Source organism: Podarcis raffonei, chromosome 1, assembly GCF_027172205.1.
Source record: "Podarcis raffonei isolate rPodRaf1 chromosome 1, rPodRaf1.pri, whole genome shotgun sequence".
In the NCBI taxonomy this organism is placed as follows: domain Eukaryota; kingdom Metazoa; phylum Chordata; class Lepidosauria; order Squamata; family Lacertidae; genus Podarcis; species Podarcis raffonei.
Window position 1 is genome coordinate 121,274,579 of NC_070602.1, and position 20,184 is coordinate 121,294,762.

General features: G+C 45.7%; 1 protein-coding gene across 2 annotated transcripts in view; it reads left to right on the top strand.

Annotated features, from left to right (window-relative positions):
* The first annotated feature begins 6,356 nt into the window (after positions 1 to 6,356).
* DNAH7 (dynein axonemal heavy chain 7) overlaps positions 6,357 to 20,184 on the top strand; it is a 163,843-nt gene continuing 150,015 nt past the window's right edge. For both annotated transcript variants that reach the window (XM_053360481.1, XM_053360487.1), the window contains exons 1-6: positions 6,357 to 6,480; positions 11,569 to 11,634; positions 12,749 to 12,857; positions 15,929 to 16,079; positions 16,346 to 16,430; positions 18,105 to 18,285. In XM_053360481.1, coding sequence (XP_053216456.1) covers positions 6,466 to 6,480; positions 11,569 to 11,634; positions 12,749 to 12,857; positions 15,929 to 16,079; positions 16,346 to 16,430; positions 18,105 to 18,285 — 607 coding nt within the window. In that variant the 5' untranslated portion in view covers positions 6,357 to 6,465. The remainder of the gene's footprint in view (positions 6,481 to 11,568; positions 11,635 to 12,748; positions 12,858 to 15,928; positions 16,080 to 16,345; positions 16,431 to 18,104; positions 18,286 to 20,184) is intronic.

Below are 20,184 nucleotides of genomic sequence, written 5' to 3' on the forward strand. Positions count from 1 at the left end.
GTGTTTTGTGATGTTTCAGGGATGGTGTTTATTATTAGTTATATTTGCTAGTCTTCAAGAAGATCAGATCTATCCATTCTGAAGGAAATCAGCCCTGAGTGCTCACTGGAAGGACAGATCGTGAAGCTGAGGCTCCAATACTTTGGCCACCTCATGAGAAGAGAAGACTCCCTGGAAAAGACCCTGATGTTGGGAAAGATGGAGGGCACAAGGAGAAGGGGACGGCAGAGGACGAGATGGTTGGACAGTGTTCTCGAAGCTACCAGCATGAGTTTGACCAAACTGCAGGAGGCAGTGGAAGACAGGAGTGCCTGGTGTGCTCTGGTCCATGGGGTCACGAAGAGTCGGACACGACTAAACAACAAAAACATAGAATCATAGAATCATAGAGTTGGAAGAGACCACAAAGGCCATTGAGTCCAACCCCCTGCCAAGCAGGAAACACCATCAGAGCACTCCTGACATATGGTTGTCAAGCCTCTGCTTAAAGACCTCCAAAGAAGGAGACTCCACCACACTCCTTGGCAGCAAATTCCACTGTCGAACAGCTCTTACTGTCAGGAAGTTCTTCCTAATGTTTAGGTGGAATCTTCTTTCTTGTAGTTTGGATCCATTGCTCCGTGTCCGCTTCTCTGGAGCAGCAGAAAACAACCTTTCTCCCTCCTCTATGTGACATCCTTTTATATATTTGAACATGGCTATCATATCACCCCTTAAGCTCCTCTTCTCCAGGCTAAAAATGCCCAGCTCCCTTAGCCATTCCTCATAAGGCATCGTTTCCAGGCCTTTGACCATTTTGGTTGCCCTCCTCTGGACACGTTCCAGTTTGTCAGTGTCCTTCTTGAACTGTGGTGCCCAGAACTGGACACAGTACTCCAGGTGAGGTCTGACCAGAGCAGAATACAGTGGCACTATTACTTCCCTTGATCTAGATGCTATACTCCTATTGATGCAGCCCAGAATTGCATTGGCTTTTTTAGCTGCCGCGTCACACTGTTGGCTCATGTCAAGTTTGTGGTCAACCAAGACTCCTAGATCCTTTTCACATGTACTGCTCTCAAGCCAGGTGTCACCCATCTTGTATTTGTGCCTATCATTTTTTTTGCCCAAGTGCAATACTTTACATTTCTCCCTGTTAAAATTCATCTTGTTTGTTTTGGCCCAGTTCTCTAATCTGTCAAGGTCGTTTTGAAGTGTGATCCTGTCCTCTGGGGTGTTAGCCACCCCTCCCAGTTTGGTGTCATCTGCAAATTTGATCAGGATGCCCTTGAGTCCATCATCCAAGTCGTTGATAAAGATGTTGAATAAGACCGGGCCCAAGACAGAACCCTGTGGCACCCCACTAGTCACTCTTCTCCAGGATGAAGAGGAACCATTGATGAGCACCCTTTGGGTTCGGTCAGCCAGCCAGTTACAAATCCACTGAGTGGTAGCATAGTCAAGACCGCATTTTACCAGCTTCTTTACAAGAATATCATGGGGCACCTTGTCAAATGCCTTGCTGAAATCAAGGTAGGCTACATCCACTGCGTTCCCTTCATCTACCAGGCTTGTAATTCTGTCAAAAAATGAGATTAGGTTAGTTTGACATGACTTATTTTTCAGAAATCCATGCTGACTATTGGTGATCACAGCATTCCTTTCTAGGTGCTCACAGACTGTTTGCTTAATGATCTGCTCCAGAATCTTCCCTGGTATTGATGTCAGACTGACTGGGCGGTAATTATTTGGGTCCTCTCTTTCCCCCTTTTTGAAAATAGGGACAACATTTGCCCTCCTCCAGTCTGCCGGGACTTCGCCTGTTCTCCAGGAATTCTCAAAGATGACTGCCAGTGGTTCTGAGATCACATCTGCCAGTTCTTTTAATACTCTTGGATGCAGTTCATCTGGCCCTGGAGACTTGAATACATCTAAACTAGCCAAGTATTCTTGTACTATCTCCTTAGTTATTCTGGGCTGTGTTTCCTCTGCTGAATCATTTGCTCCAAATTCTTCAGGTCGGGCATTTTTTTCTTTATCAGAGAAGACTGAGGCAAAGAAGGCATTGAGGAGTTCAGCCCTTTCTGTGTCCCCTGTTTGCATTTCACCATCTTCTCCTCTGAGTGACCCCACTGTTTCTTTGTTCTTCCTTTTGCTACGAACATACCCATAAAAGCCTTTTTTGTTGCTTTTAACCTCTCTAGCAAGCCTGAGTTCATTCTGTGCTTTAGCTTTTCTGACTTTGTGTCTACATGTGCTGGCTATTTGTTTGAATTCCTCTTTGGTGGTTTCCCCCCTTTTCCATTTTTGTACACATCCTTTTTTAATCTTAACTCAGTTAAAAGTTCTTTAGATAGCCACCCTGGCTTCTTTAGGCACCTTCCATGTTTCCGTCTCATTGGTATTGCCTGAAGTTGTGCTTTTACTATCTCCCTCTTAACAAACTCCCAGCCATCATGAACTCCCTTTCCTTTTAGTATTACTGTCCATGGGATCTCACCCAGCACTTCCCTAAGTTTTATGCAGTCGGCTTTCTTAAAGTCAAGAAATTGAGTCCTAGTATGCTTGGCTGCTCCTTTCCGCTGTATAGTAAACTTCAGAAGAGCATGATCACTCACGCCTAATGATCCTTCCACTTCTACCCCACTAACCAGGTCATCAACATTGGTTAGGACCAGATCTAAAATGGCTGTTCCTCTTGTTGCTTCTCCCACTTTCTGGACAATGAAGTTGTCTGCAAGGCCAGTGAGGAATCTGTTTGACCTTATGCTCTTGGCTGAGTTTGACATCCAACAAATATCCGGGTAATTGAAGTCCCCCATTACTACTATCTCCCTTCCTTTTGCATGCTTGGCCATCTGTTCCAGGAAGGCATCATCTATGTCCTTCGTTTGGCTTGGGGATCTATAGTAAACTCCCACAATGAGGTCACTGTTATTCTTCTCTCCCTTAATTTTGACCCAAATGCTCTCACTTTGGCTTTGAGGTTCTAAATCTTGGATCTCTTCACAGGTATACACATCCCTGACATATAGCGCCACTCCTCCTCCTTTCTTGTCTGGTCTGTTTCTCTGAAATAGATTGTATCCCTCCATTATTACATTCCAATCATGGGACTTATCCCACCAGGTTTCAGTGATGCCTATTATGTCATATTTAGTTTGCTGTACCAAGAGCTCAAGCTCATCTTGTTTATTTCCCATGCTTTGCGCATTAGTATACAGACATTGAAGTCCATTAATCATTCCCCCGTGTCTCTTATTTAAGGATTTTTTCCTCCCACCACTAGGTCTGCGTGCTGTTTGCTCCATTTGGTCTATGACATTTGGATGATCATCTTCATCAATTGATAGACTCCTACCTTCAGGAGCACTGTCTCCCTCCCCCACATTAGTCAGTTTAAAGCCCTCCTGATGAGGTTTCTGAGATTTTTGGCAAAAACGTTCCTCCCAACCGTTGTGAGGTGCAGCCCATCGCTTGCCAGAAGTCCATCTTCAAGAAACTGCAGTCCGTGATCTAAGAATCCAAACCGTTCCTGTTTACACCATTTGCGAAGCCAGCTGTTCACTTCCACTATTTTTCCCTCTCTCCCTGGGCCACATCGTTCAACTGGGAGGACAGATGAGATGACAATTTGTGCATTTAATTGCTTCAATTTCCTGCCCAGAGCCTCGTAGTCTCTTTTGATCTTCTGGAGGCTATTGCTTGCAGTGTCATTGGTTCCCACATGAACCAAGAGGAAGGGGTATTTGTCAGTGGGTTTTATGATTCCTTGCAGTCGTTCAGTTACATCTTGGATCTTAGCCCCGGGGAGACAGCACACTTCCCGAGACATCTTGTCAGGCCCACAGATCACTGCTTCTGTTCCCCTCAGTAGGGAATCCCCTATCACCACTACACGCCTCCTCTTAGGTTTGGTCGGGGTTCTTCCGTGAGCTGTCTGTTCCACAGTTGCCTGCACATTCCCTGAGGACTGACTTTGCTGCTCGTCTTCATATACCTGATCGACTGTAATGAGGGAGAGATCCTCAAATGGAGTCTGCTCTTCGTCTTCCATGCTAGGGGAGAGGACCTCAAAGCGATTGTGTATTTCTAAACAATCAGAGTGAACCCTGGGCCTCCTACTTCTTTGAGTCACGTTTCTCCATATATCTGGCTCCTGTGTTGATGAACTAGCCTTCTTCTCAGGGGAGTCCCCTGTCTCCTCCTTGGTGGAGACGGTGTGCTCTGTTGCTTCCAAGAAGAGCTCCAGCTCTCTTAATTCTTTGGAGCGTAGCTACACGTTCCTCCAGTTGCTGGACTCTGTCTTTTAAGAGGGCAATCAACATGCAATTGCTGCAGGTAAAGCTGCCTGCAACCTTTGGCAAGATGGCAAACATTGCGCAGGAACCGCAGGCGACTGCAGCTGTTCCCTCACCCTCCATCTTGAGAACGTGTCGTTGGGGGTGGCTACAGCGGTCCTCTATCATAAGAAGCGTGAAGTGCAGGCTTCCTCAACCTCTGCCCTCCAGATGTTTTTTTAAACTTTATTCCAAAACTGAAAAGGAATTACAAACATCAAATTCAAAATCCATATTTGTTTTGTAACATAAGCCTATTACATAATTGACCCTCCAGATGTTTTTGGCCTACAACTCCCATGATCCCTAGCTAGCAGGAGCAGTGGTCAGGGATGATGGCAATTGTAGTCGCAAAACATCGGGAGGGCCGAGGTTGAGGAAGCCTGCATTAGTGTTAGATTAGGAAGAAAAGGGGAAAAGAGGGGGAAGGGGGAATGGCAAGTGGGTCAGGGTCAGGGTTGGCAATGCTTCTCTTCTTCTGCTTAGTGTATGTGTGGGGTTTTGTGTCAGCGTCACTTGTGTTGGTTCTCTTACTATGTATTCGCTTGTTGTATTTCCTTAGTGGTGAGAAACTGCAACATTTTGTTGCAGCTTACAGACCGCCCACTTAGTAGAATTCTAGTTGTTTAGCTTAGGGGTGTGTTTGCTGCACTCTCTTCTAGCACGTGAGCAGTCTCTATGCCAGGCAAAATATTAACTGTGTTTTTGTTTTTCCTGGCAGGCTGTGGGGACTTCTTGTAGCCAAGTAAGATTGTCTTCCATAAACACGGTTTTAACAGTGAGTCTGTAAGTGACTGTAGTGGCCAATTCTGGACCCACACGTCCTTCCACAGTGGGGACAAAGGTTTCCAGGTGGCAGTTGATCACGGGGAGGGTTTGCCAAGCGTGGCTTCCTCTTAGCACGTTTCTCCCTCTTGTCCTGAGTTTGAGTATCTTCAACGCCCACAATACCTTTTGCTAAAGGCTGTTCTCCAACTGGAGCGCTTGCAGGCCAGTGTTTCCCAGTTGTCTGTGTTTATACTACATTTTTTTATACAGTGGTACCTCGGGTTAGGGACACGGATGGCGTTGTGGGTTAAACCACAGAGCCTAGGATTTGCCGATCAGAAGGTTGGTGGTTCGAATCCCCACGACGGGGTGAGCTCCCGTTGCTCGGTCCCAGCTCCTGCCAACCTAGCACTTCGAAAGCACGAAGTGCAAGTAGATAAATAGGTACCGCTCCGGCGGGAAGGTAAACGGTGTTTCTGTGCGCTGCTCTGGTTTGCCAGAAGCGGCTTAGTCATGCTGGCCACATGACCCGGAAGCTGTACGTCGGCTGCCTTGGCCAATGAAGCGAGATGAGCGCCACAACCCCTGAGTCGGCCACGACTGGACCTAATGGTCAGGGGTCCCTTTACCTTTACCTCGGGTTACATACGCTTCAGGTTACAGACTCCGCTAACCCAGAAATAGTACCTCAGGTTAAGAACTTTGCTTCAGGATGAGAACAGAAATCATGCTCCAGTGGCGCGGCAGCAGCGGGAGGCCCCATTAGCTAAAATGGTGCTTCAGGTTAAGAACAGTTTCAGGTTAAGTACGGACCTCCGGAATGAATTAAGTACTTAACCCGAGGTACCACTGTATTTGCCTTGAGAGAGTCTTTGAACCTCTTCTGTTTTCCAATTTTTAAGTTCGGAACAGAGTCCTTGCTTTGGAAGACAACAATCCGGCGTCCGCCCAAGATGACCAGCCCAACAACTCCCATCACCCAGTCTGACCCAGAGCGCTAATGGGAGTTGGAGTCCAACTCCTGGTGGTTGTTTTTACAAAAGCAAAAGCGGGGCAGCTCTTTGTCTTCGCAGAACTTTCACTGGGGGGACACGCCCCTCTCTCCCTCTGAGCCAATGGGAACTCTGGGTTCGCTGCTTCGGCGACTGGAATGTTGAGATTCCGCTCTCTCATTCGCTCCCGAAGAAAAGAAAGGGGGGAAAGCGCGGTTTGAGTCGGAGGCGTTGCTAGGCGACGGGGTTTCCCTGCTCAGCACAACATCCCCGCAGGGGAACCGAGAGGAGGGAGACGCGCGGATGAGCGGGAGGCGCCCCCGCAGCCCCCCCAAAACCCACTCCCGTTGTATTCAGCGTAGGGGCAAGCAGCTGGCTAGCCAGCCATGAGTAGCGAGCAGGTGAGGGATGGAAAAGTATTTTTTGTGTGATTGTTTGTGTGTCTTTTAGTTACAATTCAGCTTTCCCTCTTTCCCCTCAGTGCTGCTTCGCCTCCCCCCAAAAATCACATGGAAACCTCCTCTTCGAAGTGCTTTCAATGTCGATCCTGGCTAGCAGGATCATTGCTCGCGCGTGATCTCCAAGAGCCACAAAAAAGGAGGCACCGCTTGTCATTTAAACGTTTTTTTAAAAACTTGGCTACTTTTCGGTGTCTCTCTCTTGAACTTCGCAACTAGCTTTCCTCCCCGTGCCCTGCTCACTTTCCCCCAGGCAAACTCATTCCCTTCCGCTACGAGCAAAGCACCCGACATTTCTCCGATGAAAATAGGGACATAAGGAAAAGCAGGACGTTCCAGGATCAAATCAGAAATTGGGACGGCTTCTGTAAATGGGTGTGTGTTATTGGGCTGTTCTTGTTTTTTTTTAATTTTGATTATTTTGTGGTTTTGTATTTTGATTTTGTTCTGTAAACCGCCCTGAGAACTTCCGGGTATAGGGCGGTATATAAACTCAATAAATAAATTAATTAAATGAATCCGGGACTGGAAAATAGGGACACTTGGAGGGTCTATATTAAAGGTAAAGGTAAAGGACCCCTGACAGTTAAGTCCAGTCGCAAACGACTCTGGGGTTGCGGCGCTCATCTTGCTTTACTGGCCGAGGGAGCCGATGTTTGTCCGCAGACAGTTTTTCCGGGTCATGTGGCCAGCATGACTAAGCCTCTTCTGGCGAAACCAGAGCAGCGCACGGAAACGCCGTTTACCTTCCCGCTGGAGAGGTACCTATTTATCTACTTGCACTGGTGTGCTTTCGAACTGCTAGGTGGGCAGAAGCAGGGACCGAACAACAGGAGCTCACCCCGTCACGGGGATTCGAACTGCCAACCTTCCGATCAGCAAGCCCTAGGCTCAGTGGTTTGCAGATCACTGATATTATTATTACTTAGTATGCTCATATGTGTTTTTATCTTGTATTTTTATGCTGTGAACCGCCCTGAGATCTATGGATGAAGGGCAGTGTACAGCAGGCAGACCACAATATGTGGAGGGGGGGTGGGCTATGCTTGGCTTGGTGCGGGGTCTTATTTATTCATTCATTCAAGCGATTTCTTACCCACCCTTCACTGTTAAGTCCCAGGACAGGTTATATGCAATCAAATCATGCAATCCAAAAGGAGTAAATAAGTTTAAATATACCAGGAAAAACAAGGAGAACAATTCCAAGCAAAAGCAGCACAGTGTAGATTAACCAAAACAGAAGGGGTGAGTCCCAGTACCTTAACGGTCAAAAGGTCAGGGGTAAAGAGGTGCATTTTTGACACATGACAGACGTTGCAGGAGAATTTAGGGGCTGCTACAGAGAAGGCCCTCTTAAGCTGCCATTCCTCTCATTTCTGAGGTTGGCAGAGCTACCAAGAAACTCTTGGAGGTGAAGAGAGAGTCATTAGCAATGGGTGGTGAAATGGTCAGGCAAAAATTTAAACTCTTCAGAACATGAGGAGTTTTGGTCTACAAAAATGCAAAGAGGCTGCACTACCCCAATCAGGCTCCTTTATAAAAAAGCAAAAGCAGATTTTTAAAGTGCCGTTTTAAAAAGTCAGTTGTAGAACTCAGTCTTATTAAAGTGGAGATTCCAGATTATTTATAATTCCTGGTCAATAGTCCTGTGGCTGTAATCTGTTTCAATTGTTGTTAATGTGCTGATGAATGACAGGTAAGAAATTGAAACATCTTGGGACTATGCCAGATTATGTCACCTTGAAGTAAATTGTAGACCTACTGATATAATAACCATGCACCGTGTATACCATACATGTTTCTCAAGGTAAGGCAGAGAGATTAGTTAGTCAGGAATTAACATCTGATGTACACAGAAATCAAATAAGGAGAGATGATAAGAGAAGTGATTTTGCACAAGACCTGTCAGTGTGGTGGACCAGTGTCCACGCGGACAAAAATATCCGCGCATCATTGTTTTCAGCAGTAGGGGGCGTTCTTTCACTAGCTTGGTTACAGAAATTTATTTAAACAAGTAAGGCTTGCCACTTACTGTTACTCTAGAATAGGAGGTTGTGTGTTTTTCCCCCTGAAGTTGATGGAACTCTCTCTCTCTCTCTTTGCTATTTAGTATAAAGCAAATAGATGGCATAAGCTTTCTTTTTTCCGAAATGCCTTCCCCCCCTCCCTTCCTGACATTTACTTAAACATCCGTGCTGTTTGAGGAAGGAGCAGGTGGTATAGCCATATTTGTTGAAGGAGACTTTAATATATTCATCTCATTAGCGGAAAGTTGATTGCAGGATGACATCCTCTAGGAAAACAAAAATGCAGCCCAAGCTCTTCAAAGTCAGGCATTTAAAAGGGATGTAATCCTCCTTGCAGCTGTTCATATAATTTTAAAATTAGTTTTTGAAAAATAAACTTAAGCAGACAGTTTGTATGGGGGGGGGAGGGCTGGTATTCTCACAACATCTTTAAAGTGGCAGCGCTTTTTCCTAGAAGCATTTCCAATAAGAGAGGAAGCAGATTCTTTTGCAAAAATAAGTAAATAAATAGGTAGGTAGGGCAGAGTTAGGAAACTTCGGCTCATAATTTCTTCCAAAATCATGGATTGCATAAATATAGAATACAGTGGTACCTTGGTTCTCAAACTTAATCCGTTCTGGAAGTCCATTCCAAAACCAAAGTGTTCCAAAACCAAGGCGCGCTTTCCCACAGAAAGTAATGCAAAATGGATTAATCTGTTCCAGACTTTTAAAAATAACCCCTAAAACAGCAATTTAACATGAATTTTACTATCTAATGAGACCATGGATCCATAAAATGAAAGCAATAATCAATGTACTGTACTATAAAATAAATAAGACAGTATTGTAGATGATAAAAATTAAAATTATTATTTTTTCTTACATACACTGATGATAGTCATTGTTTGGATGGGGGGCTTTTATCCATTTCCACAGTGACACAGTCAGTCAGTCAGTCAGTCAGTAGCTGAACTGGGTTCCACACAGTCACAACCACAAATTAACCAGAAAAGCCTCAAAAACAAAAACGCAAAATAAATAGCAAAAACAAATGTCGTTTGACTTCTGAAATGTTTGAAAACCAAGGCGTGGCTTTTTATTAGTGCAGTCGCCCCAGAAAGAATAGCCGACAGCCGCATTGGACGTTCGGCTTCCAGAAAAGGTTTGGAAACCGGAACACTTACTTCTGGGTTTTTGCCGTTTGGGAACCAAGGCGTTTGAGAACCAAGGTACAACTGTATAGAATAGGTTATACCTTGAGGAAACAAAGCTGTTGGAAGCTGGATGCTATTTCCAATAATTCATTTGGTATTTCTATAACAATTTTCTGCTCCAGTCCAGTGATGCTGCTGTGGTGCCTGTAAACATCACCCCACGTTGTAAATATTTAACAGGTAAAGCTTTTTTTTTTAGCTATGGAGATTAAAGGATGTGAAAGCTTCAGAGGCTAAATTACTGTGGGTGGTATCCAGCTAAAGTGTTCTGCCAGTACAAGGATGCACTGCACAATGGAATTCTGTTCCACTGAACTAAATGGGGAAACCAGCTCACATCAAGCATGCATCCCTGTGCATTGTGGTGGTGGCAGCTTTGGGTATGTGTTGCATTGTTTTTGAAATGCACCCATTACACCATTTTGGAGATTTTCATCTTTGATTCCAGAAGATGTGTCTGTGAAACAGTTTGAGAGTTAATGGTTTGATTTGGTGACTGGGTCGTCTTTCAGTTGGTTAGCTCAAAATCCAGAGAAAGGTGAATTTGTAGCTCCTAACAATCAGGGTGGCGCTGTGGGTTAAACCACAGAGCCTAGGGCTTGCCGATCAGAAGGTTGGCGGTTCGAAACCCCGGGACGGGGTGAGCTCCCGTTGCTCGGTCCCTGCTCCTGCCAACCTAGCAGTTCGAAAGCACATCAAAGTGCAAGTAGAGAAATAGGTACCACTCCGGCGGGAAGGTAAACGGTGTTTCCGTGCACTGCTCTGGTTCGCCAGAAGCGGCTTAGTCATGCTGGCCACATGACCCGGAAGCTGTACGCCGGCTCTCTTGGCCAATAAAGCGAGATGAGCGCCACAACCCCAGAATTGGTCACGACTGGACCTAATGGTCAGGGGTCATTTTACCTTTACCTAACAATCAGGGAGTAAAGGACCCCTGGATGGTTAAGTCCAGTCAAAGGCGATTATGGGGTTGTGGCACTCATCTTGCTTTCAGGATGAGGGAGCTGGCGTTTGTCCACAGACAGGTTTCTGGGTCATGTGGCCAGCAGGACTAAACCGTTTCTGGTGCAACGAGACACCATGATGAGTGCCAGAGCGCACAGAAACGCTGTTTACCTTCCCGCTGCAGTGGTACCTATTTATCTACTTGCACTGGCGTGCTTTTGAACTGCTAGGTTGGCAGGAGCTGAGGCAAAGAAGAAGAAGAAGGAGAAGAAGTTTGGATTTGATATCCCGCTTTATCACTACCCTAAGGAGTCTCAAAGTGGCTAACAATCTCCTCTTCCCTTCCTCCCTCACAACAAACACTCTGTGAGGTGAGTGAGCAACGGGAGCTCACCCTTTCGCAGGGATTCAAACTGCCGACCTTGCGATAGGCAAGCCCAAGTAGTTTAGACCACAGTGCCACCTGTTGCCTCTTAGACTGTGGGGCATTTTCAATGGTGCGAAATGGATGCAGCCGCAGTTCTTGTGCAAGTTCATTTGTTTTAGTGAAACTGAGGCAGCAGCAGCGCTTCCATCCTTCATTTGAATGTGTTTCTTTCAAATGCTCTGCTAAAGTTAATGGGAGAAATATATACTGGTGTGCATGTAGCTGTTGAATGCTGAGGAAAAAAGATGACAGTGTACTGCAATAAACGAGCAAGAACCTAAGCTTAGGCATGTTTATTCAGAAGCCAGCCCTGCAGTCCTAAACAGGGCTTGCTCCTCGTAAATGCGATTAGGACTGCAGCTGTAAAAATGTTTTTAAAGTTTCATATTAAAAGTATACATGTCTTATTTTGCCTACTGTTTTCACTACCTTGCAGCCCAAGCCACCCAACAAAGGGAAATTGGAGAAGCCTATAGCAAAATTCTTACCACTGGTGGATAAGGTAATTTTTGCTTTGCTAAACATTTTTAAGCATGCCTTTGGAGAGAAAATTCTGGTGAATAGCAAATGCGTACAAGCATCTATCTTGAATAGTTTCTCCGTTTATTGCGTTTATACCCTCCCTTTCTCCCAAGGAGCTCAAGGCAGTATACATAGCCCCCTTCCCTTTTATCTTTACAGCATCCCTGTGAGGTAGGCTAGTCTGCAAAAGATGCTGGCAGGGCCAAATTCTCCCAGTGAGCTTTATGAATGCCCTGATTCTGCTGAAGGTTATGGCAGTGCCTTTGATCCAGATACAGCCATAAGCAGCAAAACTCATGCATCCCCATAGTGAGATACAGTGGTGTAGTGTGGGTTGTCAGCACCCGGGGCAAGGCAAGTAATTTGCGCTCCCTAACCCGTGGATTTGCGCCCCCTAACCCTAACCCCCAGATGTTGCGCCCGGTGCGGCCGGCCCCCCCTGCACCCCCACGCTACACCACTGGTGAGATACATGGCATAACCATTCATAATGGTTTCGGCTTTCATTTCCATTGAAAGATAGCAAGGTACCATTCACATCTATTAGAAAGGAAGTTCAGGGCTGCAACTGCCTTGCTTCTGTGCGTATGGTTGTCTGTGCATGGATCACCACTCACGTAGTAGATCTGTGAGTAGTGGCACACTGAGTGCTGCCTTTGCCTACACAAGGCAGATATTTGCATCCACTGTTATTGTCCCTTCCCTGGGCAGTAGCATCAAATACAGGGTTGTAGTTGCTGGACAGCAATTTCAGGAGTACAGATCCCTTACTGTAACCATAAACTGATTTCTAGATCGGGAAAGAAATCCACACATCCAGCGAGAGAGATCTCTGCATCCTTTCCTGTATTGTTTGACAAGGCAAGTGCGTATCTGAATGCACATCCCTGTCCAAAATGCAGTGGTCATCCAGACAATTGAATTAGTTGCATGTTTGTTTGCAAATGGATTTGATTTGCAAATTTTTATTTTTCATTTGCCTGCTTACTGATATCGTTGAATTAATATCTGTGAAATGGCTTACAAATGGCATTAAGGACTGTCAGGAAATAGTTGCTGGCATCTTTCGACAAATGAGAAATTAAATGTTTCAGATAAACTGTAAGCCGATATGGCATCAGAATCCTCCTTCGTTCCACCTGCGGGGAGAGGAAGAGGCACATGTTCCCGAGGAGTTTATGATAAGAAACGAGGTAACACCAGGTAAGCATAAAGCCGGATGCTTGTGTACAGATGAAAATGGTTTTATCACTAGGCATGCACTGTTTTTTGCCCATTGTAATAACCTGGAAGATATGTGGGTGCTCTATCGATCATTTACTGGATTGTATTTTTGCATTTCTCTTTTAGTTTATGGCCAAAATGAAAACTGAATCAACCTCAGTGTAAACCCTGCTAGCCTGTGAAATGACTGCATGTAGGGCACACTTGATATATGCACACGGTATATGAACTAGCTGTCAGGCTTCAGGGAATTGACTCCCCCCCCCCCCGTGGCAGTAAATAAGCAGAACAAAGGAAAAAGAGTCGTCTTACCAGTTGTTGTTGTTGTTGTTGTTTAGTCGTTTAGTCATGTCCGACTCTTCGTGACCCCATGGACCAGAGCACGCCAGGCACTCCTGTTAGAAACTTTAATAATCACAGTGAGGGAACAAAGAACACGTCTCCCAGAAATGGCGGTGCTCCCAAATAAGGATTACACCCTCTTCCATCCCTATTAATCCACGTCCCTCCTACGTCTTGTAATCTGAGCTTGCCCCCTCTGTGCTTTCTGTTCTGACACTTTCTGAGCTCTTCTTGACCTTGGGGAGAGCGGAGGAATGCCGTCCAGAGATTGTGAATCTGTTAACTCTCTCTCTCCCAGTGCTGCTTCTTCTAGCTGTTCCAGTATTCTCCAGCTTCTGCCTTCTGAACTATATCCCTCTGCAAACCACTGTTCCAGATCTATACTGTCCTCCTGCTCCTGGGAAGATTCAGGATCAGGATCAGGGGGAGGGGGTGGTTCCCAACATTCTTCCACAGTGCAGCCCTCCTCAGCACGGTCCCTGACACTATCTCAACATAAGTTGATAGCTTTTCCAGCAAAAGGTAGCTCAGTTAATGAATTAAAACACATTGCCCTAGTAAGGGCTTCTTTCCTCAGATGCATGCATCCCTTGATGACTGGCTGTGGCATATCAACAGACCTAGTATAAAGGCATTGTATTTGAAGTACGATGAGGTGATTAGAAAGGGTTGTCTGTGGTGATAGGTTTGTGATGGCCCAATCCTGCATTTCGGTGGTTACTCAGAGCTACAGCCACCAGGGGATGAAAATACATGTGTGAACCAGCCCTAATAGATTTGAGACTAAATATTTGCATCCGTGTATCTGCTGGCAAAAGTCGCAGTGTTGATACGATACGATACACTACAATATGATAATATATCTTTATTGTCATTGTCCCATACAGAACAACGAAATAAAGATATTGTATTGTATTGTATTGTATTGTATCGTATCGTATCGTATCGTATCGTATCGTATCGTATCGTACCGTATTGTATCGTATCGTACCGTATCGTATCAACACTGCGACTTTTGCCAGCAGATACAAATCTGAAGGGGCCCATCTAGTCTAGCATTCTGTTCCAATAGTGGCCAACCAGATGCCCAGGGCAAGGCCACAATCAAGAGATGAGCCCAATAACACTCTTTGCCACCTCACAATCTCCAGCAGCTAGTATTGAGGTATGGAGTGGAATTTTTGCTTGCCTGATGGAATGATCTCCCATTTACTCCCCTTGCACTCTGGGATTGGGGGGAGGTAGTGGCACACGGGAATAGAGGGGGAGCCTTGTTCAGCTTGTGGGAGTCCTTGCACTGGCTTCTGCTAGCAGAACTGGGTAGCTTCTGATACGAATATACAGTCATACCTCGGGTTAAAGACGCTTCAGGTTGAGCGTTTTCAGGTTGCGTCCCGCGGTGACCCGAAAGTAACGGAACGGGTTACTTCCGGGTTTCGCCACTCGTGCATGCACAGACACTCAGATTGAGGTAATGCGCATGCGCAGGCACAGCGAATTGCGACCCGCGCAGATGCGGGTTGCGTTATGCTCATGATGCGAACGGGCTCTGGAACGGATCCCGTTCACATCCAGAGGTACCACTGTATAGCCATCATGACTCGTAGGCACAGATAGCCTTGTTCTTGATGGCCTCGTCTAACGTTGGCATAACATTACATTGCTTTGGCAAGGTGATTAGTATACCCCCGTGCTAAGCTAAGCACCGGTTGTTGACTGAGCAAGGTTTTGGATCAGAGTTTTGCTTCAGTGCATTTGAACTGGTCTCCACCCCCATCGTTCAGCCCGGACACTGAGATCCAGCGCCGGGGGCCTTCTGGCGGTTCCCTCATTGTGAGAGGTGAGGCTGCAGGGAACCAGACAGAGGGCCTTCTTGGTGGTGGCGCCTGCCCTGTGGAACACCCTCCCATCAGATGTCAAAGAGATAAACAACTACCTGACATTCAGAAGACATCTTAAGTTCAGGGAAGTTTTTAATATTTAACGCTGTACTGTTTTTAACACTTGATTGGGAGCCGCCCAGAGTGGCTGGGGAAACTCAGCCAGATGGGCGGGGTATAAATAAATTATTATTATTATTATTATTATTATTTAGATATTTCATTCAGCTAAATTGGTGTGCATGGCTCAGGGCATTTAGATCTCCCAGATTACTTGTCAAATGCATAGGATATCGCAGCTGATCAATAACCCCAGGCAGCTGACTCTTTAAGGATCTGACTCTTGTGGGATACCTTGAAGAGATTTGCCGCTTTCCCACCTTCTGTCATTTTCATGCAATGGATAGCAGTTTGGAAAGAGGCTCTTAACTCCCTTTTGGGAGAGGCAGGAGCTGATTCTGCAGAGCTTTGGTGTCACACGCTGGGTAGCTCAGTTGGTTAGAACGTGGTGCTGATAACGCCAAGGTTGCAGGTTCGATCCCTGTTTGGGACAGCTGCATATTCCTGCATTCCAGGGGGTTGGGTCAGATGATCCCTTCATGGCTAAGAAAGGGAGGTGCTTCTTGTATCATAGGATCATATAGTTGGAAGAGACCACGAGGGTCATCTAGTTCAGCAACGCAGGAATCTTTTGCCCAACACAGGACTTGAGCCCACAGCCCTGAGATTAAGAGTCTCATGTTCTACAGACTGAGCTATCCCTTCCAACTCTACAATTCTATGTGGATTTGAGCTGGTACCACACAATATCTTCCTTTCCTCCCCTAGGAGAATATCTGGCTCCGAGGGCTCAGAAGCGAAAAGCACAGGAACCTCCTCCAGCCAGTGATTTGGGTGCTGGACCGTCGACTTCTAAAGCTAAACCTGGCGGCAAAAAGGACCGGGAAAATTTCAGAAGTGCTCTTGTTAACATCATCATGTGAGCTTCTGTGTAATTTTATTTTTTAGAAAAGTTCTTTCCTCTTTTAGAAAGTGCAAATATACATATATATATATTTTTTAAAAAGGATGACCACCGAAAGAAAAAGGGTCAGTTTTGAGAAAGTCGGAAAAAACAGACCTTCCTGCCCAGCAGCAGGAGGCTAAGCAAATCCCCTTTCTTCTGACTTAACTGAGATCAGGACTGATTTGCCAACCGGAGTTTGAAAACCATTGTGATTGAATTGTCGTGTTTGTTTTCATTAGGCAGCCAGACCTTACTGAGGAGCAGCAGCTTTCCATAGAAGAAGCGAAACCTGGGGCAACAGAGGGCATAGAAAAAGACATTTTGGTAAACAAGACAATGACTCTTTGATTTGAGTGATTATCAAGGGGAGGGGAAGCAGGATTGAAACATTAGGACTGGGGGAATGATGCTGGGGGCCAGAGAGGCAGTGGTGCTCTCTCGTCAATGGTGATGCTCCCAGCTTTGGCAGGGATGGGGCAGGGCAAGGTGGTAAGACGGTCAGGTGAACGGAATCCACTCATACACTGCTGATGATCCTCCCTGGGGGTTTTCAGTTACTTCCGAAGGGAAATAAGGAGCCTGTGGCCCCTCCATGTGGCTTGTGGATGGACAAACTCCCATCGTTCCAAACTTTCAGCCATGCTGGCTGGGGCTGCTTGGGTTTTTTTGTTTATTTTATATTCCTTATTGAAAAACAAAAAGCACAAAATTACAAGTGGACAGAGTAAGGTAAAAGGTAAAGGTAGAGGACCCCTGGATGGTAAAGTCCAGTCAAAGCGGACTATGGGGTTGTGGCGCTCATCTCGCTTTCAGGATGAGGGAGCCGGCGTTTGTCCACAGACAGCTTTCCGGGTCACGTGGCCAGCATGACTAAGCCGCTTTTGGTGCAATGGGACACCGTGACGAGTGCCAGAGCGCACGGAAACGCCGTTTACCTTCCCGTTGCAGCGGTACCTATTATCTACTTGCACTGGTGTGCTTTTGAACTGCTAGGTTGGCAGGTGCTGGGACAGAGCAATGGGAGCTCACCCCGTCATGGGGATTTGAACTGCCGAAGAGGCTCTGTGGTTTCAACCATAGTGCCACCTGTGAGTGGGATAAGACACAAAAAGAAGGGACAAGAAATGGTACCCATGTAGAAAACAAAACAGAACAACAACAAAAAGATATTGTGTACATTACACAAAAGGGGGAAAGTTGTTATTGTAGTTAACCAGACCTTAACCTAATATGGTATGTATAAAAATTAATTTCAAATGTTGTTAAATTTGTCCATGGCAAGTCTACGTTTGTAGACAACTTGTTCATGTGCAGCGAATTTGTACATATTATCAATCCAATCATTAAAGGGAGCTGCATTTTTATTTTTCCAGTTCCTCAATACCAGTCTTTTTGCTGTAGTCCAGAGAGTCCATTCATATTGTCCCTTTGTTAGATTCCATGTGTTGGGTGTATAATTCAAAGGGATATTTCCCCCTGCAAATTTAAGATTGTTCCGTACAGTCTTGTAGATCGTCTCTCTTACCTTCTCCTCAAAAATATTCTGTGTAGGATGTTGTACAAACATATATTTTAGGGGAGCATTATCCCTGTCACATCTCCAGCAGCTAGAGCAGGCTTCCTCAACCTTGGCCCTCCAGATGTTTTTGGCCTACAACTCCCATGATCCCTAGCTAGCAGGACCAGTGGTCAGGGATGATAGGAATTGTAGTCTCAAAACATCTGGAGGGCCGAGGTTGAGGAAGCCTGAGCTAGAGAGTTGGAGTCCCTTCCACAGGCTCTGTATTAGAGGTTATATGTTTGAAACGGGAAGTAAAGGGAAATAAATACCAAGCAGTTGCGGACACACAGGTTAATTGTAGTCAGCACATTCACATATGTTTCACATATGTTTAAAGTGTGTGTGTGTGGGATTTTGGGAGGGAACTCATGCATCCATCAATGCCAGAAATAGCTTTGCTTTTTCATAGCATCTCCTGTGATGTTCTGACTTTGCAGAAATACTACTATTACATTCGCCACGGGATAGATACGGAACACGTGGCCCCAATGGAGGACTCCTGGCTGGAACATGTCTTGGCACTCGTGCCACAACATTTGAAAGTGCTCAGCGAAAGTATCTATGCCCTCTCTGATGAAATGAGAGAGGACTATCTTCTCAGTGTGAAGAAAGCGATAGGTAATGTCAAATGTGATATTTGCTGGAGAAGGTCAGTCTTGAGTACTGTTTCAGCATAGGTGCATTTTTAGCCCATGTGTTGTCCATACTGTGTTCTAGAGGAGCCTAGAGGTTTGCTGGGAAATATACCAGAGCTTTCTTAATGAAAAGATAAGCAATGATGGACAAATGTCCCTGAAGCAGTTTGCCACCACTTCCTGTCCAAAATGCAGAAGACAGTGAGATGATGATATATTATTATTATTATTATTATTATTATTATTATTATTATTATTATTAATACCCCACCCATCTTGCTGGGTTTCCCCAGCCATTCTGGGCAGCCTATGCTATTAGATCCCAATGGTGAGGCCATACAGGCCTGGCTGTGGTCAAGGAGAAACTGTTTCTAGAGCACCATCTTTGAGGAGGTAACCCTGCACACAGCAGAGGATTCTGGGAACATGGGGAAGAACTCAGCATCACACTATTACAGTACAGTGGTACCTCGGGTTACATACGCTTCAGGTTACAGACTCTGCTAACCCAGAAATAGTACCTCGGGTTAAGAACTTTGCTTCAGGATGAGAACAGAAATCGTGCTCCGGTGGCGTGTCGGCAGCAGTAGGCCCCATTAGCTAAAGTGGTGCTTCAGATTAAGAACGGTTTCAGGTTAAGAACGGACCTCCGGAACGAATTAAGTACGTAACCAGAGGTACCACTGTAGTGCAAGCATTTGGGCTTGGTGGGTGGAACAGTTCCCACCTCCTCCTGCTGTGCACTGTTCTGGGATTCTCCTGAACCCCCCAGAGCCAATTTTGGGTACACACGGTGGGAGGGGGGAGAGGGTGCAAAACCCCATTTTGCAAGTGATGTGACTCAGTTGAATCCCACCCACGGTGTTCTAAGTGTTCTTTGTTCTTAGGTGCACATCCTGGGTAGGATTCAGTTTTGTACTCTTCCAGTCATTCTGACTGTGCAGGATGGAAAGATCCTGCCCCTTGCCCTGTTTTTGAGGGTCTCCTGGTCATCCCCCAGAGCCAATTTGGGCTGGCACTGGGGGAAGGAGAGAAGGGCTTCTGCTGATGGGGTTTGTTAGGCGAACACTGCCCTCTGTTTACAGGGAGAGGTCACCAGGCCTGTTGAGCCTCAACACAACTTCAGCAGCAGCACAGAGAAAGTTTGAAAGCCTCTGTGTGGTTACTGTTTGCTGCCTTTATTCATCACTCACGCCGTAAAATGACTCAAAGCAACTCACTGTTGTAAAAGCGTACACGATTTAAAAAAATTTAACGCTATTGGAAAGATATAAAAATATTATTGGCTAAAAGGGCTCATCCCAGTATCGTAGAAAAGGACAAGTCTTATTCCACCCTACTAAAAGATGAACTCCAATGCAGACTAGGGTACCATCATACCATAATAGGTCTCAAATTAAGAGCCAAATGCTTGGGTAAACGTCTTTGCCTGGTGCCTAAAAGTCGATAAAGATGATGCTGGGTTCGTCTCTCTGGAGTGAGCGTTCCACCGTTGGGGAGCCACTTCTGTTGCAGAAGGCTATCTGTAAATGAGTGATGCTTGGGAACTCTGGCCCTTTAGGTGTTGCTGGGCTGTAGCTCCCATCATCACCCCTGACTATTGGCTATGCTTTCTGGGGCTGATGGAAGTTGGAATCCAGCAACTTCTGAAAGTCCGCGGGTTCTCCATCTCTGCCGTAAGCAGAATAGCGTGTGCCACTGTTCATTCCCAATGCATTGTTGCTGGATAAATTGTTCTGGAAAGCAGACATAAATTCTTTCTGAAAGGTTTAAACAAACAGGATTCCACTTGGAAAAGCTTTCAATCCATTCTGGGCATAGAAGCCTGGTCTCCATCGTTCTTCTTTGGCCGTAGTCCTAAACACACTTATTACGATGTAAG